The sequence below is a fragment of the Atheta coriaria genome, unplaced genomic scaffold, assembly GCF_025399875.1.
Source record: "Atheta coriaria isolate IRGN ID8LTWV9N9 unplaced genomic scaffold, Caltech_Dcor_3.1 hic_scaffold_7_pilon, whole genome shotgun sequence".
NCBI lineage: Eukaryota > Metazoa > Arthropoda > Insecta > Coleoptera > Staphylinidae > Dalotia > Dalotia coriaria.
The window spans coordinates 4619965-4645703 of NW_027045449.1; the positions used below are offsets into that span (position 1 = coordinate 4619965).

Genomic DNA, 25739 nt, shown 5'->3' on the forward strand with positions numbered 1-25739 from the left:
ACATAGCTACTATAAACAAACGCATCTCACTTGTCTTAGGGAGCTGAGAAGCTGGCACTGATTGTTGTATGGCAATTGAGAAAATTAAGCGAGGTGTTACATTGGTTATCAAACCATATAGCTGCTCATAACATCTATAATCAGACATTTATATATTAATGAAATTTATATTTATATATTAATGAATTAATACCTTTTCATTAATAGTATTATAATTATATGAATACACATTATAACAATATATAAAATCCAAGCATACAAAGAAAACTCGAAAGTGAAAACTGTCCAACCATTGATTTGCCTAAAATGATATATAATATACAGTTTTTGACTAGTGACGATCATATCGTTGCTTGCATACGTAGCTTTTGGGACAAGAACGCTCACTTCAAATTGGTATGATATTGCAGTAATATCATATTTTGCTAATCTGTCTGTTGTGATATAAGCGGGTCCTAATAACACATGTTGTTAGTGAGATATATTTCCAAATGTAAAAATACCCAATATACTTATTGCTAGATCAGATTCTCCATTAGGTAAAAGTACTAATACAGCATCGGGAAGTTGGTCGTTGTATTCCATCCCATTGCCAACAAAAAGATTATTATGCTTTCTTGCGTATTCAATGGCAATTCTCAGACAAGATCCAGATTGTGTAGCTAAAAATTATTTCTAGAATGTATATTTTGTTATTGAGCAATGTTTTGATTACTTATGTTTACGCGAGGTGTTTCCATTTGAGCTGTATGCATTTTTAACGGCCGCCCATATTGATTTGTCAATTTGTCGGGAAACAGATTGGCATTCTTTCTAAATGATTTGGTACACGAGTCATAAGTATCTAATAGTAGTGGTTGACCACCATCAGCACCAACGTATTTATGTGTTAACAATTTAATTTCACTGCAGTTAATATGCATTGTGGGCATAAATTTTTCTAAGGTAGTATGTTTGTTATCTTCGTTATATGTTTCACTTCTATTCAATGAAAGTAGCAGAAAATCTACTACAAAATGTAAACTTTTTGTAGCGAAAATTAAATTTATTGAATCGTCATTTCGATCGGTAACAACAATAAATTTCCGGTTGTTATATCGAAACCTCATGTTTTGTAGTTGTAACTGAGTATCAATACTTTCAAGGATGGTTTCTGTAAAGTTTTGTGTCGTATTTTTTGTGTCCCATATGATGATACAATCACATCGCTCTTGCATTTCAATAAAATATGATGAGTTTGTAAAATGATAGCTTGTTATGTTTTTGTGCGTAGTTACTGCTTCCTGGTCGGCAGAAGTAAAGTGCAGAATGCAATTGTTCCAAGACGTATTGATAATATAGTTTTTAAATATAATTTGCAAAAGCAGATTAATTGCGGACATTGTTTTGTTATTAGTTACTTTGATTGCTGTTTTATTTCGGTCTGCAGCAGTTCTTCATCAAAAATCTTCAAAACTACCCAAATACTCTATACTACATTGTTAATGACATATTTGGTACATAATATATTATTAAAGACACCTCCAATCAATAACTCTTATGTAATCAATCAAAACTAACTTGCCGTGACTCTTTAACTCCTTGTGGTGACATATATTACAAACATTAATATATATTGTACACAAGTCATGTTTTTATTAATTTGTGTTTATTACATTAAGTTATCATAAGTTTGCAATAAAATGTGTTAGCTGTTATTATTATCTAAATTTAGTTTTTTTATTGCAGAATATTTTCTGCCTGGCTTGAAATTCGTATTTATTCCCCAATCCACTATTTACAGTAGACAAACAACAGCCATCATGTTTAAACACGTGTGGTAATATATTCGGATTTATTACTTCTGTTTATTTGCTTACCCAGTATAAAAACTCAAATGATTAAATGATTAATACATCGATCTATTTGATTGTTTGACGCAATTAAATTTTTTGTTACATGCACTGAAATATTATACTGATATACAAGTACCAGGTTTGTTTGGCACGTGCCTTACTTAAGTGCTGTTACTTTCAAACGTATCTTACCCGTATTTTTCCAAAAAGAAAAACTTAGAATGTTGGTTTGACATATAACTGGTAAATCCAACGTTAAAACATTTTAGTAGTTAATGCATACATAATCAGAAAAAGTAGATTACTTTTTTAGTTGTGTTTACCTACTCTATGGTTTACGTCAATTGGAAACTACAGTGCGAGGATACAATATACTAAATGTGCACATCCTTTCAAAAGCTTTTTCAAAGATCCAATAATATTATGTTAAGGAGCAATAGGGTCAGATCAATATAAAAAATATCTCTTGACAGAAATAACAACAGTGACTAAGGATTATTTATAGTATATTTTTATTACCCTCTAATAATTTCTATTATATTTAATATATTCTTGTTTAAATATTGATCTAGTGCAATTAATATTTTACAATAAATTTAATTTTTAATACGCTGGCATGAACTATTTTTAAGCAAACATATACTATAATCAGCGCTATGATAATGATATACGCCCTGTTTATTTGTTTGTTTACAGCATTTGACGTCTTTAGCCAATATTTTACTTAAGTTTCCGAGTAAATACAAATACCCACTATAACGTTACTTGCTTTTAACAGTTATTTGCTTTTGTTTTCTTACAATATTCAAGGTGGAAATTATTTCACCAATAAATACAAAACCTGCAATAATAATTCCGCCTGCCAACACAAAGAAAATGCTAGTCAGATGTTGGAGGGTTAGTTTTGTCGGGTGTTTTTCGTGTATATCACTGTTTAAATATCTCTGCACTTGTTTTCCCATTTCTAGAAAAACTGCTTGTCGATCCCAGATTTCTATAAGTCCTGTATCAAACGCGCGCATTATAAAATTTGATACGGATGTTGTTAACACGGAACTACGGCGTAAATACGCAGCGTTATATGCAGCAAAAAAATTATCTCTTATATATTTATATTGCATAATATTTGTTTTGTCCACATAAGTTTCAACTCCCCAGAAGTCATCAAGATATCGAAGGACAATGATTGCATAGTTATCAACAGAGTCTACACGTCGTTTAATTTCTTCCCAAGACAAATGTTTACATTTCTGATATATTATTTGAGAAACTCTCTAAAAACAAGCAAATTTAATTTATGGTTTATATTAAACATTTTACATACTTTTGGATCAGTTTCTAGTGGCAACGCGTAGTTTCCTTCAGTGCTTCCCCATTCTAAATCACTTTCAGCAAATTCTTCCACTGTATTAATTTCACCGACGTAATTTGGATCAGTAAAGTTACTGGCAAGATGAGATGTATACATAGAAACCACAAGAATGGCTTGTATTAGTATGGCGGCTGTAAATGAACGCAATATAGGGATCTTTGGTAACTCAGAAGCTGGAACAGGATGCTGAATAGCTATAATGCAAACCAAACTTGGTTTAACATTAGGTATTACTCTCTGGAGATTTATAATAAACCTATAATAAGACATTAAACATGCAAATCATTTGCATCAAAACAATTTCATAAATTACCTCTTGATTAATATCAAAGTAGCCGTTTGAATACTCAGTGTCACAATAAATAAAATCCATGCACCAGTGGAAAACTCCAAGGTAAAAACAGTTAAACTATCTATTTGTCTAAAATTACTTGTGATAAGGCCTTTTGTTAATGTATATTTTGTTATTGACATACTTAGCCTTAGGTACCAGAACGCTAACTTCATATTGAAATGTAATTGCAGTTGCATCTTGGTCAGCATATCTTTTAGCTGTTAAGTAAAGTGGTCCTAGTAATGTAAAACTATGTTTAATTGAAAATAATAACTATAATAAATATTATACTTGTTGTGAGATCAGATAGTCCACTAGGAAAAAGTTTAAATACTTCTTCTGGGCTTATAACCTTGGACATTGTATGCGGATCGCTGAGATTCATTGCATTGATTATCAAATGATTATTATGTTTTTTGCGTATTCCATTGTAATTTTCATCAACGAACCAGATTTTGTTGCTAAAATACCACACTTTAGATATATACATACATTTATAACGATGAGGTATAACGTACTAATATTTACGCGCGGTATAATAACTTCAGAAGAATGTATTCTTAATGGTCGACCATGTTGATTTGATAACTTATCAGGAAACAAAACAGCATCATTTTTAAATGTATTGGTACATGACTCAAATGTATCCAATAAGACTGGTTGCTCACCGTTGAGACCAACGTATTTATGTGTAAATAAATTAATTTCACTGCAATTTTTATATATGGCAGGCACAAATTTGTGAAGAAAAAGATTTTTACTGTCAGTTTCATTCGGGTTTATGTTTCTACCATCCCATAACAGTAGTAAAAAGTGCATTACAAAATGTAAACTTTTTGTTGATATAATGTGGTCCATTGAGTTACCGTTTCTATCAGTCACAACAATAATTATACGATTATTATAACGAAAACTAATGTTTCCATAAAGCAGCTGGTCATCAATACTTTGTAGTATGGTTTCTGTAAAGTTGCTCGATTTATTTTCAATGTCCCAAATTATAAAGCATTCACAACGTTCAGGAATTTGACTAAAAAGTGATGAGTTGGTTAAATAGTAGCTACTGATGTTTTCATAGTTTTTTATTAATGTTTTTTGTGCAGTTGAAGAAATTTGCAAAATACAATTATTCCAAGATGCGTTGGAAATGTAGGCCTTCAGTATTATTTGAAGCAGTAAATGAATAGCAGCCATTATGCTTTAACTTTTAATTTTGCGTCTACTGTTCACACAATAACATTGTTTTCCGTTGATCTATTTTTATTTGTGTTTAAATCAATGCGTGCCGTGTTATACACGCTTACCAATGTTTGAACTAAAAAAATCAATTTATGGAATTACTATAATATATCTTTCTACTTACAAGCGTTTATAAATTATAATCTAATTTTGGCTTTACTTGTTTATATCAACATACGTACATGTAAAAACACTTTTTATTTTTCGAATACCTGTCATGATCAAATCATAAATTTATATTCTACTAGTTAACCGGGCAAACGTTGTTTTGCCATATAAATTATTTCTAGTTTCTAGATAAATTTTAGTGTAGACAAAAAGAAACTTACTTATTATAAAAAATAGGGGTTGGTGATAAGAAACCAAAAATTTAGGGTTGTATGTATATTTTAATGCCACATTAAAAAATAAAACAAAAATTTCGACCAAAATTTAAAAAAAATTAAGGGTGAACAACCCTTATCACTTAGAGATATGAAGTTACCGATTCTCCGACCTACTGAATACGCATATAAAAATTTTCTTTGAGTGGGATGAAAAATGATTAAATTACTAAAATGGCTATAAAGAAATAGGGGTTGGTGATAAAAAAACTAAAAATTTAGGGTTGTATGTATTTTTTAATTCCACATTATAAAAAAAAATAAAAACAAAAGAATTTGTCCAAAAATTTAAAAAAAAGTTAAGGGTGAACAACCCTTATCACTTAGGGGTATGAAAAATAGATGTTAGCCGATTCTCAGACCTACTGAATACGCATATAAAATTTGGTAAAAATCGGTAAAGCCGTTTCGTAGGAGTATGGAAACAAACACTGTGACACGCAAATTTTATATATATAGATTATAAAAGTTTCATACATGTACGTAAATGGTACATTTAACTAAAAATTAGCTTGATAAAAAATAACAATGATCAACTTAGTGAAGTTCTGTCACTGATTAAATTAAATTTATAATTATCGATTGTTTTATGTCCTTAAAAACAATAATACATTTAAATAATGTCCAATTAAATGAAGTACAGTGCATTAATAATTTCATTTAAATATTCATTCACATATTCTTTACATTTATTATTTTAAATAAATTTTGCCTATCATTTCAAGCGCGAAATGTGATAAAGTGGACGTGTGTTGATAAAATCCGCTGCGATGGCCAATGTTTACAAAACATTGCAACAACGATATGATCGCGGAAATATTTTTAGTTATAACGGACATTCTAGCGACATCTCGGAAAGATTTTAAGAGTTCAGTTTAATGTTATTGAATCGGGCATTTGACAAGTGATCGTGCATAGAATTGAATGGCGAAGTAACCGTCTACCTGTAATCGCCCGCAAGGACACGGATTTCAATCAGCAGCATTATTAAATTAAACACCAGCAATTAAAGATACAAAAGCGAAAAAAGGGGATTTGTTTACCTTTTTTCACTCGTTACACTATTTTTTACATCCTTGTTTAGTATTCAATATTAATAAGCCGTGTCTATCAAAATAAAAAAATTCAGAATATGGGGCAAAGTGGGCCCCCACCCATAAAAATTTTGCTATTACCTACCTTTGTATTATTTTTTTGCTTGTATTTTTTTTTTCAATTCTTACTTCGAATTTGTTGATGTGTGTTATTTTCCCCTCTTATTTATCAAAAATTTTAGGGGGCCCACTATGCCCCCAGGGGCCCACTTTAAATTCAATTTAGCTAAAAATTGGTGGAGAGGTAGCTTAGGGCCAGGAGAAGGTAGTGGGATACTTTTTGAAGTGAAAACTTTTCTAAAAAGGCACTAAACGACACTAAAAAGAGACAAACATATTTGCGTATATGGATTATCTTGCGGGAGAATAAGAGAACGCAAATGCAAAGTTTCCTATTATCCCCGTCTCCTCTTTGTGCGATGCTTCGTAGCTTCCCCCCTAAGCATAGACGTGTGTATGTGTGTACGTGTGGGTTGAAGTTGACCGGTTGATGTTTTTGTTTGGAGAAGGTTACTAGGATACTTTTTGAAGTGAAAACTTCTTTAGAGAACACTAAACGACACTAAAAGGAAACAAACATATTCGCTTATATGGTTTAGCCTACGGGAGAAAAAGAGCACACAAATATAATGTTTTCTATTATTTCCCTCTCCTCTTTGTGCGATTCGTAGCTTCCCCCTAAGCATAGACGTGCGTGGGTTTGTACGTGTTGGTTGAAGTTGCCCTGTTGATGTGTTTGTTTGAATAAGACTTACTAAGTGTAGGATACTTTTTTTAATACTTTTTGAAGTGAAAACTTCTTTGGAAGATACTAAACGAGTTTTCTCCGTCTCTTCTTCGTGCGATGCTTCGTAGCTTCCCCACTCAACATGCAGCGACCAAAACGATCAAATCTTATCCGACAAAACCGTAATGCAACTAGGATTCAAAGGATTGCGAATGAAAGGACTGAAGAAGAACAAAAATTGCACGTGAAAAGCGCCGTGTTGGTATGACTCGACTTTGTGCTTCTCAATCACAAGAGCAAAGCGAGGCGGAACAAAGTTTGCCGGGTCAGCTAGTTTGGTAATAAAAATTTGTAATTTTTAATTTTTATTTTTTGCTAAAGAGATGATACAGAAAACAAATAAACCAGTTTTTCGCTATTATCTTGAAAATCATTAGAGATAAAGAAAAACGGGTTTCATATTCGTATGTAGAATTAAATTTTACATTATATAATATGTTAAAATTTACAGTTATCAACACTTATGTAATAATTAAAAATGGTCATTAACTTAAAAACTAATTAAGATAGCGCAACCAAACTCGGATTAATAAATTCCTGGCATTGTTTTTCATCAGTTTGGAAAGTTAGGGGAAAATTAGAGAGGTAGTTTTATTTGATCAGGTTTGAATTTACAACCCATTTTCCAAAATATTGATGTTATCGGAAAACTGACTTCATATCTTTCATCCCCTTGAAAAACTCAATCGATTAGCGTTTTCCATTTTCTTCTAGCTGAAAAAAATTTTTTTTAGTCCAAAAAGAGTCAAGTGTAACCTCTTGATGTTTTTGAGAGGTCTTTTGTCAACTATGGAAAATGGAAAAACTAAATCTGCCATTTTATAGATCCTTATCACGGCATGAAAAAAGTGTAAAAAGTTTTGTTGTAACTTTTATGGTTCTCGAGAAAATCGCATCGGAAAATCATTTTTCACTCTCCTAAAAAAATATTTGTTTTAAATCTCATTTGATGTATTATTACATGATGAACGCCATTCCCTTTACCGTTTATGATTATCTTCATTAGTTCCCGAGATAATTAGTTTCAAAGTATTGCAGCAAGTACATGTTACAAATAAATGCGTTTGTAGTGTAAACGATTTGTGCTATTAATCCGGAAGTTCTGTAAATATGATAATAATAAGCTGTTCTACACAATGGCTTAATTAGTTTTGAATAATTTTTACCAACACAAATTAAAATGTCAGGCGCCTCCGCCAAATTTTGATTGACGAATTTAATTTTACAGAAAATTAAAAATTTATATTTTTTATTGCTTATTACCTACTAAAATATCTTTATTGATAAAATATTTTAATAAATATTTGTAATTTGACTTAAGACTAAAAAGATATACGCTAAATTCAAAGTGCATAAATCAACCATAAAATAATAATTAACTTCATCGTAGGGCCTAAACGAAGAGAGATCACTTGAAACTTTACAAGGATATATTGATAAGAATTAATCGTTTGTTTAGATTCTGAAAACCGAAGTTGCAAATTCCAACTTTTAATTTCGGACATAAAAAAGAGAAAAGATTCGACTTTTTTATGTCAACATCTTTTCATCGATGTTTCGACCGAAAATAATTTAACCAAAAAAGTTCGACCCTGTCTTTCGACAAAAATAATTTAACTTAAAAAGTTCGACCCTGTCTTTCGACCGAAAATAATTTACTCACATTGTAAAACGAATCTTTAATTGTTATATGCTAATACGATAGTCTATGTCCTGTTGATACATATTATACATAGCGTTTTTGCAGTAAGTTTTAAACATTTGAAATATTTGTAATATAATGATTGCTGAAATAAAACAAAAAATGGTATTTAAAAAACATTGCATAATGTGGAATAATTTTTTATTTAATAAGAGTTGAAAACATATTTCTGTACATAATCAAGAATTACAACAGTCAACTTAATAAGTATATAGGGTAAAGTACCCAATCATTGGCACTTTAAGAGAGAACTGCATGTCAGTCAGGAATTATATTGTCATAAAATCCCATTTACATTAGTTACAAAACATGTGACAAAATCAAAGAAAATACTTTAATCTTTGTTTTTTATAACAGTTTTAAAGTGATTGAATAATAATAAATAAACATATGCTCAAAATCCAAAAGACTGCGGAAAATCCTATTATTGGCATAGAAAATCTCAATATTGGCCCCTACTCGTCTAATTATTGGCATGTAGTTCAAGTAGGAGATATGTAGGTACCTACCTATCAATAAAGTTGAAAATACTTACTTAACGTATAATTAAAACAATATTTTATTAATTAAATATCTGCCTTTATTTACATAAGTAATCTATCCTATAGTAGGTATTTAAAATGTTTATGCCTATCATAAACACTTTATCTTATGCTAGCTACTAGTTTCACTTCATCAGTACTTAAATGGCTATCCTTGAGATCTTTTAACATTTATGCTTAACGACCAACAAAATATTAATGAGTCGGATTATGAACCTACTTAAAAACAAATACTCAACATCCCTATTTTATACCCTACCTAGTTCGCAGTGTTCTAGAACCAAAAAGTAACATTAAGTTAATTTCTGTTATTGTTAACTTTTTGTTAGTTCTAATATGACTATCATGATCATGATCTAAATGAATAAAAAAAAACAATATTAGCACTCAATATTCTATTATGGGCACTACTGCCAATAATTAGCTTTTAGTTATTGGCACGGGTGCCAAGAATAGGATTTTGATAAATTCTTGATCCATATGTTGGCACATGTAATAAATCAATGTGATAAAAGATATATTCAGGAAATAATCTTTGAATCTATTGCCTAAACGTGTAATTAAGCATATCAAATTAATTCAAAAGTATCTATTAGCCGAATAGCTGCGATATACAATGATTAAAAAAGGTCTCACCTTAAGAAAAAAACAAAATAACTACACCAAATCACAAACACAAAATATCCGCTGTTGTATCTAAATCGCCATATTAGTTATTGGAACAGTGTAGTCAAATTTGAACAGAAAAAATATACTATTGTACAATTTAATGCATATCAAACTTGAATTATCTATGGTTTCCTTGTTTTTTCGAATTAAAACATAAAGTGCCAATAATTGGAGGAGTGCCAACGATTGGGTGTTTTACCCTATAGGTATTGTAGTGACATCTATCAGACGTTTACAAGCACGCGAAAATCAGCTGATATTTAAATTGTTATGATGAAAAACAATTATGATACAAACTTAACTTAGTAGTCACTATCATACCCTAGAAAGTCTGCATATTGTTTATGCTGATAAAGATGCATGCAGCAAACTGTAAATGAAAATCTGTATATGAATGTCTTAGAAATCCAAGGAAAGGAAAATGAATTTTAAGAAAAAAATGTTTGCAAATGAATTTGTATTTGGTTTATTTGACAAATTTAACAGCACAAAGCTATTACGTTTATCCTAATTTCGAGAGAATAATAGTTGCGTTTTCTCCAGTCGCCGTTAGGTCAAACCACGAGAAGTGCCTTTAAACAGTGTTATTAATATTAAATTTTAAATTAAATATGCAACCTAAATGCCAAATCTTGATTATGCCTAAATCGTTCTCATTAGCAATAACCAAAAATATATGCATACAATATTACACTAACGTCGAAACGTAATGGAAATCAAATTTGAAATTATATAATCAGTATAAACACAAGCAACTGAGGCATTTAAAAGTCTCGTTGAAACAAACAGTTCTTAGCATTAGGATAGAACCAACAATTAGCCGGAAATAGAGAATCATGAACGTAAACAATGATTCGTGCTACCGTGAGAACTAAAAATTAATCTAAAGCTGGATGTCTGTCTGTTGTATGTTTGAGCGCGTCATCTTGAAGTTTACTTAAATAGTACGTTGCAGTTAAAAAATATTTCGAGACGGCTGTCGTTTGCAATCCGTCCATTCGTTATCACTTGTAATTCACAATACGATGCGACACGCACTTGAAGAGTTCATAAATTTGCCTTCGACATATTTCATTTATGCGAAGTAAAACGCGTAAAACTGGTTTACAAATTTGCAATGACATATTTTATGATAAGGCGTTGTAAAATCGCGGGACATGGTCATCACACAAAGCCGAAATTTTTGGTCTTGATGGCAAGCAGCAGCTTCTGTCGTAGTACACTGCGGCTGCTGTAGAGCGGGATGTAGAGACGCGATATGCATGTGTTTGCTGTCGGAAGGTGTCCGTCGTCCGCAGGTCGTATCGTCACTGTCGGCATTGGCTGGAAACCATCTTCACTTGCGGGCAACGCTGGTGATCCCGTCCAGAAATATAACTATGAAAATAAGACAAAACATTAATAAAATGCACAGTGATCTCAGAGATTCGTAAGAAGTTACCAAGTCTTGCCGTTCCATATGTGTCATCTTCTCAACTATAGACCATACCCATCGCTTGAACTTGACAAGTCGTTCGGCGCTCTCACCAGATTCATCGTTGAACGACGTGTACGAAATGAGCACCGATACGTTGATATCGCCAACGCCGTTGAGCAACAATCGCAAATCTTCGGCGGTTAAGCCATCAAGGGCACCTTCTGGCAGAACATCAAATACTCCTGTTCGAATATGCTGAAAAACAGATTTTTATCAACATAATACAACCAAATTTCTTCAAAATTATAAGACTTACTTCGATCGCTTTTTCTTGAGCTTTTACCATTCGATATTCTGCATATTTTCTCACATAGTCGTACACATTTGACGCTGTTACCTCGACGTCCTTCCCCCCTGGAACCAACTCCAAGGTACCACATCCCTCTTCAGCGCACAAATCTATGCTAAAGTTCAAATCCAAAGCAGCAAATAGACTGTTACTATCCTTCGTTTCGGCGTCCACTACAAGCTGTCTAAGTGACTCGTAAACGACCGGGTCGAAAAAGGCAAGATCGTGGAACTTTATGGGTCGCCCAAGAATAGACTTGAGAACGTGTCGCGTAAGGAAAATCGGGCACAATTCGTTTTGTAATAAGCACAAACCAAACAACCTGTACGACATAAAAAAATATTCTTTTAAAATACTTATTTAAAAAAAAAAGCAGAAAAACTAACCTTCCAACGTTCCTAAAAGCATTCAAACGTTCAAATGATCCTTTGCCCTGCCTGGGTGCATAGAATCCTCGCTTGCCAGGACAATAAAACAGAGGCGCATTGTCTTCTTCGTCGGCTGGCGGCGCTTCCTCCGTGCTCTGTCCATCGCCGGTCCTGCCAGCGCTTTTACGACATCCACTGCGATCGTTCAACGAAAACACATCTAACTCTAGCAGTGCCTCAGAAGTTATGTCTTGTTGAGAATGAGAGTGCGCTAATATCATCTCTACTGCCTCCTGTACTTTTGTGCGCAATGAATCCTCCGATGACATCAAGAGCAATAATTGTGCGGGAGTTAGCTCCAACAGCATTCCCGTAATCTTACCCGCGATCGACGGGTGCAGGCTGTACACGCGTGGATACAGTCGTTCGCCGAGTTGTTGTTGGTGTGAGGTAAGATGCTCGTTGCGGTTTGCATTCGAGCTAGACGGATTGGTCGTGCTACCAGATTGGGACGGCACCGGTCCGCTAATGTCAGGCATAGAGCTAGAATTTTCGGCGAGTGTTGCTTCCGACGGAATGAATGGCCGCACGTCGGCATTCATCACCCGCCTACTGTGATCACGAGAACGGGATGAGCCCCTTCCGGGAGGGCCTGTTCGACGAAGGAACTCCCGATCTCTCCGCAAACGTTGCAACACATTATAGTGAGAAAACTTGCCAACTTGAGCGCTTTCCAAATTGGGTAGTTTCTCATTGGAAAGGAGAGCCTCGGCAATTGCAGTGTAGAAACTTCTAGCAACACCAGAACCTTCACCAGGCTCTTCCTTAAATGTAACCTTCACGCGGTTTACCGCTAGAGGTGGCTGAGAAGAAGTATGTGTACGACGATTGTAGTTGTTGAACTGCGTGTTGAGCTCCTTTATAGTTTGCAAAATCAGTTGAGTCCTATCTCTCTCCATCTTCAATAAAGTCAGGTCACGTTGGTGGTTATTACGCAACTTTTCCATGTCGCGTCGGAACTTGGCTTCTTTCACTGGAAATCCGCCGAGTTCGGAAACGATCGAGCCCTGTTCAAGCGCAACGTCTTCCATAAACACTCGGCCGAATAAATCAAGTGAGAGACGCCATCTACCAAGCAGCAAGTCTTGAGATACGGATTGACCGATTGTCGGGCGAACCAAATCGGCTGCAGTCATATCCAATTTGTTCTGGGATTCTTCCGTTTCCTGAGAGGGTGATACTTGTTCAGATTTAGAAGGCTAAAAAGCAACAATAATATAAATTACGAATATATCGGATAAATTCGTTTTCAATATGGGGAAAAATATTTTACTAAATTGTACACTTCGTATCTGTCCGCAAGCGAAAGTTTTACGAAATGCGGTCATCAGAAAGTGATTTTTTATGGGGAAATTTAGTGATGTTCAATGATTTCTTCAACATGTAAACATGTATCATTTCCCATATTTGGTAGATAAAATCATTTATTAAACTCACCGTTGGCCCAGCTCCAGCTCGAACGATTACACTCTTTCCAGGACTTCTAGATGTTGAAGCACTTTCTTCCTTATCCTTAGTATCGTCACCAGATGAGGTCTTTCTTGGCGATACGATAATTTGAGGCCTCGAAGAAGTAGAAGTTTGCTCTTTATTCAACTTCGCCTTTTTCTCCTCTTTGTCTTCTTCGCTATCACTGTCTGTCTCCATTGGCATTGTAGGCGCCGTAGCTTGCTCCTTATTGCAAGATAAATCCTGTGGGCGATCCTGCCCACTTGCTTCGTCCTTTTTCTTGCTGTCGTGTTCATTGGGCGAAGTGCTAAGATTAGTTGAACTACCACTTGTCGACGCAGCGGTTGCTCCATCTTGATTACTATTCGGATACGTGATTGGATGAGGCCCCATCACATTAAAACTTTCTGAAATAGGATGATGTGCCTTTGCAGGTTCCCTCATTGCAAAATTACTCGTTCTTGAGGATAAACTTAATCTCTCCGGCAGAGTTTCCAAAGGATTTGCTGGATTTGTCGAATTTAATGACTTAGAAGACAAGCAAATGGGTTGCTTGGGAATACCAAATAAATCTTCACGCCTAGCGTTTGGTTGTAACAAATGCGGTTGGTCAGCCAACGGAAGAGCTTCCGACATGGGACTTTCGAATGGGTCCGGTGGCGGACACCCCAAACACAGAGTGCTCTCTGATCGCTGGAAGAACGAATGTTTGCGACCCTTGCCACTGCTATTGCCCAAGAGATTAGTGCTACTATTAATGGTGGAGTCAAATGCAGCAAGGTTTGCCACCTCCTGAACATCTAGCGATTCAGTTTCCATCGCTACACCAACCGGAATTTCCTCTTCACCTTCCTCATTCTCGTTTTCGTCAGCTTCATTCCAGTTGGCAACTTCACGTACCTCCTCTTGCACATCGTGTGAGCCGCTGCGCATAAAATAAATCAGCGCGTCGAAAACGTAAGCAACATGCTTAAGTGCGGAGACGTCCAAAACCGGCAAAGAATCTAGATGTTCGCTGTTGTGCGCTCTCATGAGCGATAGGCAGTAGGATAGGAACTCTCGACGAGCGGCTGTACCATCAACACCTAAACATTTCAGTGAAATATTCGACTTTGGCATAATAAAAGTGTGTTACCTTCGCGTTCGGGGCGAGATCTCGTGGTGTCCCCACATTAGTGAATCCAATCACACGCGTACCGGAGTTTGTTGTAGCCGTTGGAATTTGTTGAACCTGTTGAGTTCTATGTACTGTCCGCACAGGGTTGGCCGCGGGGGGAGCCGAAGCGGCAGCAGCAGAAGTCGATGCCGCTTGACCAGGGTATGTCGTATCAGTAGAATGCGTTAAAGAAGCACCGAATCTTAACTGAGCTTCGGTCGCATCCATAACAGTCAACAACCAATCCCAAGTTGCTTTCAACCGGAATTCTAGATAAATCTATCAAAAAAGAGAAACAATCGTCAATCAGCGAGTATTAGAAACTAATGTGATTAACTTACTTGAATATTACTGATATCATCTTGATTAGTCTGATTCCCAGATAGCATCAAAGGCAACAAATCAGAAATCTGTCGAATAACTAGTCCGAACGCCCTGGCAAGACAACTGGCAGTCGTAGCCATAGTCACAGGTTCTGTGGTGGCTGTTACTGGAGTGCTCGTAGATGCCGAGCGACGCAACGAGTTGCTATCAACGAAGACCAAATTGGAGTTGCCAGAGAGTTGACGGAGATGCGATCGCGACACCTCTCGCGATCGAATCGCCCACTGCATATTCTGTGGCGCGAGGTTGGTACGCGGCCCGTGCCCGGCACTGCTGTAACGGCTTCTTTCATAGAGGACAATGAAAACGTCAGAACACGCACACCAAACAACATGCCAATTAAAAATGGTTAATAATTTTGTTAAAGCAAGCACTAAGTAGTAACTCAGTCGATTAAAATAATAATAATAATAATAATAATCAGGTAAATTCTAAACATCAATCTTAATATAGATGAAATGTATTGGAAAAGACTTACCTCCGCCGTTCAAGTTGGTCCTCGTTTAAAGAGTAATCCTCCGTGTCCTGCTCGTCCGTCTCGCCTGCTTCACTTTCCTCCTCCTCCTGCTGGCTAGATTCGCCGCTCTCATCTTCAGGGAAAAGTAACATACCTAATTGTAGACAATTGCAACGCATAGAAAGAATAAGAAAGCAACAAAAGTTAGGGTATCTTCACTACCTCCTCCCACACTCCAAAACCAAATAAAAAGCAAAGCTCTAAACAGCAACTAAATACGATCAAAACCAACTCACCTGTATCTGACCCAACCGTAGCTCCAGTTTGCACAGATCTTTGCGCAGAAGCTGCATCTTGATTACTGTGATTGTCATCGCTATCGGACTCAGTCTCCACCAACAGATCCAATTCTGTATCGCTGTCATCACCTTGGCCGCCGCCGGCTTCCTGTTGTTCAGCGGGCGCCTCTTGCGATTCCCCTTCGTTCATTCCAACGCTAAGCGAATGCGCTCGATAGTCCGATGTATCTGCAAGCTCCGAAGCATTGTCGTCATCATTATCAATAGCCATATTCTCGGCATCGATCGCATCGGGAATCGCGCGGTTTACCACCAAAGTGCGGCCGTGATTTCTTACCGCTTCTGATAATAATGGATATGGAGTAGACAGCGGTAATTGCGATGCACCATTTGGAGCAATATTCGCCGCTGGTGCAGCAAGTGGATCTACTAGGAATAACTCCTCAGATCCACTGATTATTTCATTTATAGTGGTTGCGAGCGAGAAAGGCGCTGTAGGTCTAGCAACACCTAATCTCACCGGGGCAATCAAAGAATCGGCAATTTCACAGAGTTCTTGGATGGCAAGTTTCACCATTGAACGGAATACTTGTTTACAAATGGTGATCGGTTGATTGCGAAGATTTATAGTTGTACGCTTCTTACACACCGGAGCAAGTTCAATGTTAAAGATAACATAGATACGCACAACAGAACGCATAAATCGTCTAGCTACTTCTGTAGCAAACGTGGCGTGTTCGGTGTCTTGAGACTTCATCTCCCTGACAAGGGTTTCGATCAACTTGTCTAACGCTTCGGGATAACACTTCACAAGCAGCGAGTGCGTAAACTTATCAAGAAGAGTAGTTCCACTCTGAGCGCCGATGTAATTCGACGTGTCTTGATCCTTTTCCTTCATGCCAGTCATGATCATGCTGTGAACAGCACGCCAATCACGAAGTAGATGTTCAAGCGCGCGTCGACTGAACTTAGGAGGCTCCAAGTCGTGTTCAGGCATGTCAACTTCAACTTAAAATTAAATATCAATGAACAAAAATACAAAACACGCACCCACAAAATGAACAATTCGATGCAAATGTTTCAAACATAATAGTTAAGCTTTTATCAACAAAAAACCTAACTTAGTAGGAGTGATAATTAATTTTGCTCAAATACAGCGACCAATTGAAATAGGAACATTTAACTGGTGGATTGATGAGCAGTGTACTTAATATTTATTACTAAATGAATAATTATATACTCACTGTCGCTTGAAGGGGTTTTGTTTCGTGAGTTAGCTGATGCTGTGCGCGGCCGCAACCCGCGATACTGATTTTGTTCGTGGTTCTGACGACCCACAGTCTGAGCCAGGAAAAGTAGAATGTTTTCGCCACTATATCATATAAAAATTAATCAAAATAAACTGTACAAGTTTTTTTTAAATACATACCGGGCATTAGGTTGCATAACTAGGTTGGTATCCCTAACCAACCGAATCAAAAGCTCATACCGCACAGTTTGGTTCCCCATTACAAGGGCCTTGCACTTGCACTTCTCCCAGCAATCGCAGTAAGCTGTAGGCGCTATTCTCTTCAGTTTACAGTCATGCCCTTTATGGCACACCCTCGCGCATTCCGTGCAACAACATAACGATCCTGTCAGGCCGCACGTCCTGCACTCAAAAATATCCTGATTTATGTGCTTCGCCCCGGTCCATGTGAAACTGCAAGTGTCATTACAGCAGATCACATGCAGCGGCGAGTGATCTGGATTGGACCCCTTAGGGAATATCATCTCTTCCTGTTCGTGAGCTGTACCTAGCTGAATAATCCGCTCAAACAACTCTAACGCAGCTTGATAACAGCGTGACGATACCGCAGACATGAATGGAGTTTGACCTTGCGAATCCTTTGCACACAACAATTCAATCAGATGCGGCGTAAGTGCACTGGATTCAAACAGCAATGCGCGCAAGATAGCCATCGCGTTAGCTCTGCGCTCAACAGGATCTACAATAAGATTAGTCGCACTGTTGCTGCCGCTCTTGTTCGCATTTCCCAGACCCATCAAACTGTCTTCATCGCCAGAAGTAACTTCAAAGTTCTCTGGTGGCCAAGAGTGTGTTGGAATCGATTCCTCTTGGAGGAATAGCTGCTCGCCAGAGTTAGAATTGTTAACATCATTGCGCACTACGCGGCGCATCATTTCGCGGATGGAGACAGAACGCGAACCCACTGCATTAGTGATAACGTTGATGCATTCCAATCCAGCGTTGGCGGTTGGCGCAGCAGCAGCGGGCGCCTCAGCATCCGGTTCTTTGTTCGACGTTGGTGTACACATGTTCACCACAGCGTGGAAGATATTGCGATTGCCATCACATCGTTCATTGAGAATTGCTTGAACAGCGTTTGAATTTGTTTCTAACAACAAAATATAACTTTAGTATGAAAAATAACTTGTAATTAAAATGTCCCAAACTAAATTATATTAAGTAAATGTTATACTTAATTATATACTTAGTTAGGTTATAATATCGCTCAAATTTAGCGACCAATCTAAATCAGTTATAATTTGACTGGTGGATTGATGAGCTTCGTAAAATTACAAGAAAACCGAACTTACTGCATTCCAATTCCAACTGAATTAATATTTGTCGCGCGCCGTCAACATCACAACGCAGTATTTTCGGCATAAGCAGCTGATGATCCAGCGCAAAGATAATAATGGCGACTTGGTTCTTCAAGTTGGGGGCCGTACCGGCTAAGACAACCGATCCAGCACCAACGCTCTTGATCGGTGGTAGATCTATCGCTTGCGGATCTTTGATTGCATCGGCACAGTCCTTCGCCAAAGGATAAATTGTACTATTGCCATCGCGAAGAATCAAAATCGTTTCCATACTCTAAACAAAAAATTGCAATGTAAGTTTCAATATATACCAGGTGAATTATTTATATTTATTTGCAATTCAATAAATACAATTTAAACCTCACCTCAGCTGCAGACGTAAGTGTAATATTTTGAGGATACAACCCCATAAATGAAGCAGTATCACTAGGAAATGGATTATCCTGTTCGACACGTCCAGAACAAATGTTGTAGATCACATAGCTCAGTTTATTGCCGTTGCGAACGACAGCATGCACACCGTGAACATCCACGGCGATTGTTAAAATGTGACCGCCATGTTCAGGTAGCTGGATACGTCGTGGTGTTTTTTGGAAGCAATCGGGTGCCCGGAAAGTCGCATTTGACTTCAAAACCTTTGAAAATACAATTTTTATTATGAGTTGAAAATGCACGTTTGAATAATTGATGTTCCTGATGACATTTTCTTCAAGTAATTGTTACAAATAAAGATTTCTGAACATCAGGCTATAATATTGCTCAAAATAGCGACCAAATAAATTTGTTTTGTTAATTTTCTGGTGGATTGATGAGCATTGTAAATTAGATCAAAGTAGTACATTAATTAATACTTACAAGTAAATCATCTTTGCGCATTAGACGACAATCCTGCAATATATCATCAGCTTCCTTGTTACCATCACGATCGCGAGAATGTGATGTCGGAAATTTGACGGCAGCGTACGCTCCGTCCACTTTGAGTACTTTGCCAACTGGAACAGTGCGTGTATCTTCAAGAAATATAACATCTCGAAGGAACCATTCTTCTTCGTCCTTACGCTGTTCAGTGCCCTGTTCTTGTCCAGAAGGCGCCATACGTCGTTGCCGTTCTGACAATTTAATTTAACATTTAATAAATGACATACAAAAATGCCGAGAAATTGTCTTAGGTAAAAATATATACACCAAATTTAATACTAGTGCGGAAGTTAAATTACCCAAATGTTAATTTAGCTCAAAATAGCGACCAATCTAAATTTGTACATTTAACTGGTGGATTGATGAGCACTCAAGTAAATTATTTTACATTTCATAAACTAAAAAGATCACTTACTGTGGCTATTTGTAATGCTCCCTGTGTCACTACAAGTACTCGATGCTGGAGAAGGAGGCGGTGGCATATCTAATCGATCAGTGTTCTCCTTATTCTTCGATGATAGGTTACTCAAACCACTGGTTCCTGGCATAGGTCCACCATCTTTGCTCTTCTCCGTTGCATTTGTGATAATCTTAAACGTGCATGTGTCATTTAGGGTCCACGCTGCGTTCTGCAGCTGGCCCACTTTGGGGATTCCGCCCGTGACTGTCACACCGAGAGCACCACTCTGGTACATAGGACTGTTCTTCATGTATACCTGAGCTCCGGTAGTAAGATCTGCTTGGCTAGCCCGTTGGCGGCGGAACTTACCGCGATATTTCTCCCAAAGACGTTTGCGTTGAGGATAAGGTAGCACACCCCTATATTGAACGATTATAGTGACTAAATAGTAAACAAGATGCAGTTTATACATACCACCAATATAAAGCGCCACTTTCTAGCTTGGCCACAGTGTACAACGGACAAGTGTACAACCCTGTAATCCTATCCGACTGAAATTCGATGTAGGCCTGGGCAACGTTGTCCAACTTACTCGACGCCGCGCTGAGTTGTTCATCTACCCATGTGGCGACTTTACCACTATCTGTTGCCACAGAACATCGCGTGGAACACGCGGACAACTGACTGATTTTCTCACCCACCAGCCCTAATTGTATTGCTTTGGGGTGGTAAACATTGGGATTCTGTAAATCAAGCAAAATAAACGTTAATGAGTATTGCTCTTAATTTGCAGTGCATTCTTTTTAAATAAGTTGTAAATTCAGTAAGACTAATCAAATAATCATGAAATAAATCAATAAATTGCAAATTTGTCATCATTATCAGTATTAACACTAAATGTTAACACAATTTGTTTGTATTTTTTTTGTAAAACTTATTCATTGCTAAGTTAATAATTTGATTGTAATTATTAACTCAAGATGGTGAATAAATATGTTTGATTTACCAATCTTTTGGAGGTGACAACAATATCAATAATTTTTGTCACTAACGAGAATTGGTGTAGCCTGTTCGAAATTAAGCGCTGGTTACTTATACTTACATCAGGGTGTTTGTAAGGTTCGGCATCGTTCCATTTCCATTGATAGAGTTGTCCATTGGTCGACAAAGCGATCAACTCACTGTACAATGTTGCAATCTGTGTGAATCTTCCTGCAGATTCGGGCCAGAATTCAATTTCGTCTGAGATCCACAGTGGACTTGCCCCATCTTTCTTTTTGTTGTCTATAGAAATCAAACCTTACAAATAAACATCTAATATACTCAATTGTGCTACAAAGTAAATAAAATATGTTGTAGAGAACCTAATGTACATTCAGAGGTAACTCTGACGTCTCCAATTAAGCTAGCAATACATTAATTTGGCTCAAAACAGCGACCAGTGTATAAATTTGCACATTTAACTGGTGGATTGTTGAGCAATGTAGTTTTACAAGTGTAAATTACGACGTTAAACGTACCAGTTTCTTTCTCAAATGCGCTATCTCTGAGAGCAGTCTCCAACCATCTGCGTGGCCCCAAATACTGACGTTCCCTCCATCGCGAGAAGCTATCACGCGTGATGGTGTCCCGATCCAGGCCTGAGCCAGAGTTGTTCGTTGGTGGAGCATCCCGATCAGCAAGGCGGTTACGACTCGAGCTGTTGCGGCTGTGGAGGAAGCTAGTTTGAGCAAGTAGCGTCAAACAGCGCGAAATCAATGTTAGTAAAAAATGCAAAAAACATAACGCAAACTCGATTTGTTTCGCCAGGAACCAAAATTGATAAACCAAACCACAAATTGTTAGTAAAAACCCTTGGAAAACACAAATCAATGAAAAACCTCAAAAATTGCAAATAAAAACGAAAAATGAAGAAAATGATCGCGAATAACTAAAAGATACTTTTTCAACATCGATTGTTGCTCGAAATGTTCTCATATGTAATTACTTGCGAATTCCCGACGTGTAGCCGAACATGTCCTCGGAGAACATGGCATCAGCATCGATGATCACAGAATGATCCGGATGGAAACCGCCGTCCAGAAGGGAAATCAAATCCTCCGGAACGTATGAGTCGGCTGGATCGTCCCCATCCTCGCCTTCTTCATCGTCGCGCGACAATAAATTATTAACCGCTAGATTAACGTCCAAATTTGTTCTCTGAAAACATTTACATACATTAATTCTCAAAAATCCAGGTGAATATAAATGTTTCAGGATATGATATTGTTCAATTCAGTAAGACTAATCAAATAAATCATTGTATTAACTCAATGGTTAGCATTTTTCATCCTTCACAATTATTATGATCATTAACATTGATTTTTTTGTGCATACCTGTAATTCTCGAATAATGAGATTGCGACTTTTGCCTTGCAGGACTACCTGAGCTTGTGTGACCAACTCCTCTGGCACGAAACTGGCAGGAATTGGCACCAAAGGTCGTCCGCTTCCGGAACCACTGGTTCCAATAATCACCGGGGCACCCCGGCTTCCTAAATTTCAATGAAGTATTAAAATCAACTCCAACGCTTTTATGGTGAATTCTATATGTAAGTTATTAGAAAACTCAGAAAGACTAATCATAGAATCATCAAAATATTCAATTCTTAAAAACGGTTCATCATTTGTCCATAAACAAGGCCTCCGTGATAAAATTCGAATCATTCAAATCTTAATCGAGGCGGCCATTTTGATATAAAGTAAATATTTGCTTACCGCTGTTATTTCCACCTCTAATAGCCGAATTTGAGCGCATGATGCGTGCACGCGTGCGGATTTGTCGGCTGCTACCGGTAGGCTTGCTGCTTGAAGCAGTGCCACCACCGCCTCCTCCGCCGCCACCTCCTCCACCGCCGGAACCGCCTCCGGCTGCACTACTTCCATTGTTTCTGTTTTAAAATACAATATAAAATTTATAAATGAAATGAAATTTTAAATCAAAATATAAATAATATATGCAGAAAGAAATGATTATAAGAATAGATTAAGTGAGGATAATCTTCTGATGAGATAATCCTCAATTAATAACCTAAACTCAATTTGCTTTTCCAATGTTTTGGAGGTGGCAACAACACTAAAAAATTGTTGTCACTAACGAGCATTGGACGAATTTTTAAGTTAGAAAAAGGAGAACTACAATGAGCAACTTACACTTTATTTGGATCAGTTTTTGTAAGATCCAATCTATCTGAAATGACACTGAATGAAACCCTGCACACGCGACCATCCTCCAGCAACAGGGCAATATGTGCCGGTCCTAAAACAATGCGCTTAACGCCAACTCTGAGATTGGACCAGACTGGATGTGAAGTTTGTCCTAGACGATTTATTCTATCGGCAACCTCCTTCAGCCTGCAAATACAACAAAACCGCAATGTTTCAAACCACGTTGCATAACGACATAAGCGATTGATGAAATTCAAAATCATTGCAATGACTAATACAATTGCATTCCTGGAGATGCAAATATAAATGCAATAGATTTGTGGGCGCAGGAGTGCCAACTGTATGAAATGCATGCATCCGCGACGTCGGCTATGTCCATCTCGGAGGAAAAAAATGGACGATGCAAACTGCATGATGCCCAGTTAAGAGCCTATTGTGAGCGTCTGCGGGCGCCTCGTGGACGCTATAAAGACGACCTACACGAGGCGGCTTGCTACGAACTGAGAACGTACCTATCGTTAAACTGCTCCTCGGTGCCCGGCAGAGGATGCACCACGAACTGTATCGACGACATCGTCGCACTGCACTGCCGTTTTTATTCACGTTTGCGCAAACCACCGCACACTAAGACCGATCGTGTTCTAGAACATGATCGGAAGACGTAGGCGATGGCGATGCGTCCGTCGGGCGTAAGCACTCGTTTGCTTAGCAGCACTTCCACTTCACCATGTTTTCCACGGAACCGTGCCAAGCGAGAAACGAGTGTGGAACGGACGACAACGGCGACTGCCCTCGGGCAAGGAACATGCGTACACGATGTGATCGACAGAGCTACCAACCCAACCGCCATACTTTTTGGGGAAAATGGCGAGTTGGTGTATTTTAAAAATTGTAAAGTATTAAACAACATACATTTTAATTATTAATGCAGAAAAACTTTATATTTTTAATTTTAATATAGTACAAAATAATATATATTTAATTCATAACAACTAAACATAATCGTAAAATTTGTGTGATAAAATTTAGGGACTTCCTAAAGTTAACCAACTAAAATAAAAACGAAACTATATAAAAGGCGCAAAATTTAAAAGGAAGTCGCCATTTTTTATCAAGTTTATTTATGTATTATTGGTAATTTATAGCTTACTATAAGTAGATTCATGAGTTATTTTATCTTTGGTAATATCAGCTGCAGACGAACAACCTATAATTAATTGTTAATTTTGTTATTTCTGCAATTATTACTATAACAAAATATAATTTCTTACCACACACAGCCATTGTCGAATCAAACTCCATTTTTAAAATATCCAAAATACGTTCAACGCCTTTTTGTCCACTGTGTGCCAACCCCCATAGAGCAGGACGACCCATAAACACCTTAAACCATATAAAATATTTATTTTATAAAACCAAGCTATGTCTAAGAAAATTCACCATTTTTGCCCCTAGCGCCAACGCTTTGAAAACATCAGTACCATCACGAATTCCGCCATCTAAATATACTTCTACGTTTTTACCAGATTTTTCAACTTCAGTAATTATTTCCGGCAAAGCTTCAATCTAAATATAAATTATTTAGTCAAATTTTTAGTTTGCATTGAGTTTTTTTTATCTTACCGACGCTGGTGTTCCGTCAACCTGTCGGGCACCATGATTAGATACAATTATTCCAGCAACCCCCAAATCGCACGCCATGTTCGCGTCTTCTTTTGTCAAAATTCCTTTGAGTACAATTGGTAGTTTAGTAACACGCATTAACCATTCAACATCTTTCCAGGTCAACGAGGCATCAAACAATCCGTTAACATAGTTATTCAAACCAGATATACCGTCCTTAGTTTCGTTAATTTTCGAAGCTTTCTCGCCTTGAAAATTTGCAAGTTTCAGATGCGGTGGAAGGGTAAACTTATTCCTCATATCGGCATAACGAATTCCAAAGAAAGGTGTGTCTACAGTCAGAACTAAAGCCTTAAAACCAGCTTGTTCAGCGCGTTTTATTAAACCTAGTGTTACTTCTCTGTAAATAAGTTTAACTGTTTTAACCGTGTTTCAAACTAGTATTAAGATAGGCAACAAACCTGTCATTATAAATATACAATTGGAACCATTTTATAGCATGAGGGGCAGCTGCAGCAACTTCCTCAATGCTGGAAGTCGCAATTGTCGAGAGAATAAACACAGTGTTATGTTTCTCAGCAGCTTTTACATTTGCAAGTTCACCATCAGCATGAGCCATACGTTGCATGGCTGTTGGTGAAATGCCTACAGGAATAGCAATTTTTCTTCCAAGAATAGTTGTAGTTAAATCACGAGAATTTACGTTTGTTAAACATCTCGGACGAAGTCGCAATCTAAAGATACATTTTAATTATAAAACAATCTAAGATCAATTGAATTATATATACTTAGAAAAAGCTTTTCGGTTGTTGTCCAAAGTTGTTTCCTGACCTGCGCCACTTTTATAATAATCCAATGCATTTTTAGGCAAGATATTCCTCGCATGCACTTCAAAATCGTCAACACAAACTAAATCCATCTTTAAATAAAATTACCCTTAATTCAGTCACTCACAAAACTATTGAATTTCTGTGCAACAGTGTGAACGCAACGAATGAAAATGACTTTATTTGAATAGCAGTGCGAATATGACCTCTTGTAGCGCATTATCTCTATCAGTTTTAATTACGTAAATGTTTAATAAACAC

At 37.0% G+C, this 25739-nt stretch overlaps 3 protein-coding genes and 1 non-coding gene across 4 annotated transcripts; all 4 read right to left on the bottom strand.

Moving 5' to 3' along the window:
• Positions 1 to 2450: 2450 nt before the first annotated feature.
• LOC135795441 (uncharacterized) lies at positions 2451 to 4784 on the bottom strand. Its single transcript, XM_065307127.1, has 6 exons — positions 3962 to 4784; positions 3833 to 3893; positions 3684 to 3777; positions 3521 to 3628; positions 3160 to 3463; positions 2451 to 3109 (listed from the first exon to the last, which is right to left on the bottom strand). Exons 1-6 carry the CDS (start codon positions 4733 to 4735, stop codon positions 2597 to 2599), a joined length of 1854 nt encoding a protein of 617 aa, XP_065163199.1. The 5' UTR covers positions 4736 to 4784; the 3' UTR covers positions 2451 to 2596.
• Positions 4785 to 10407: 5623 nt separating this feature from the next.
• hyd (E3 ubiquitin-protein ligase hyd) lies at positions 10408 to 23830 on the bottom strand. Its single transcript, XM_065307447.1, is given in 24 exon segments — positions 10408 to 11334; positions 11399 to 11629; positions 11691 to 12045; positions 12110 to 13350; positions 13589 to 14685; positions 14736 to 14766; positions 14769 to 15035; positions 15098 to 15425; positions 15619 to 15751; positions 15894 to 16904; positions 17141 to 17268; positions 17326 to 18295; positions 18498 to 18777; positions 18869 to 19138; positions 19359 to 19612; positions 19837 to 20240; positions 20296 to 20564; positions 20924 to 21105; positions 21342 to 21541; positions 21809 to 22020; positions 22198 to 22355; positions 22579 to 22751; positions 23014 to 23214; positions 23541 to 23830. Coding segments are annotated over 24 exon segments (8670 nt in total). The 5' UTR covers positions 23603 to 23830; the 3' UTR covers positions 10408 to 11121.
• On the bottom strand, positions 13427 to 13555 carry LOC135796777 (small Cajal body-specific RNA 8). The gene has a single exon (XR_010549401.1). It is a non-coding gene; the product is annotated as a small Cajal body-specific RNA 8 (non-coding RNA).
• Positions 23831 to 23941: 111 nt separating the features above from the next.
• On the bottom strand, positions 23942 to 25679 carry Hao (Hydroxyacid oxidase). The gene is made up of 6 exons (XM_065307452.1): positions 25440 to 25679; positions 25113 to 25385; positions 24652 to 25051; positions 24469 to 24594; positions 24300 to 24411; positions 23942 to 24235 (listed from the first exon to the last, which is right to left on the bottom strand). Exons 1-6 carry the CDS (start codon positions 25568 to 25570, stop codon positions 24168 to 24170), a joined length of 1110 nt encoding a protein of 369 aa, XP_065163524.1. The 5' UTR covers positions 25571 to 25679; the 3' UTR covers positions 23942 to 24167.
• Positions 25680 to 25739: the final 60 nt, after the last annotated feature.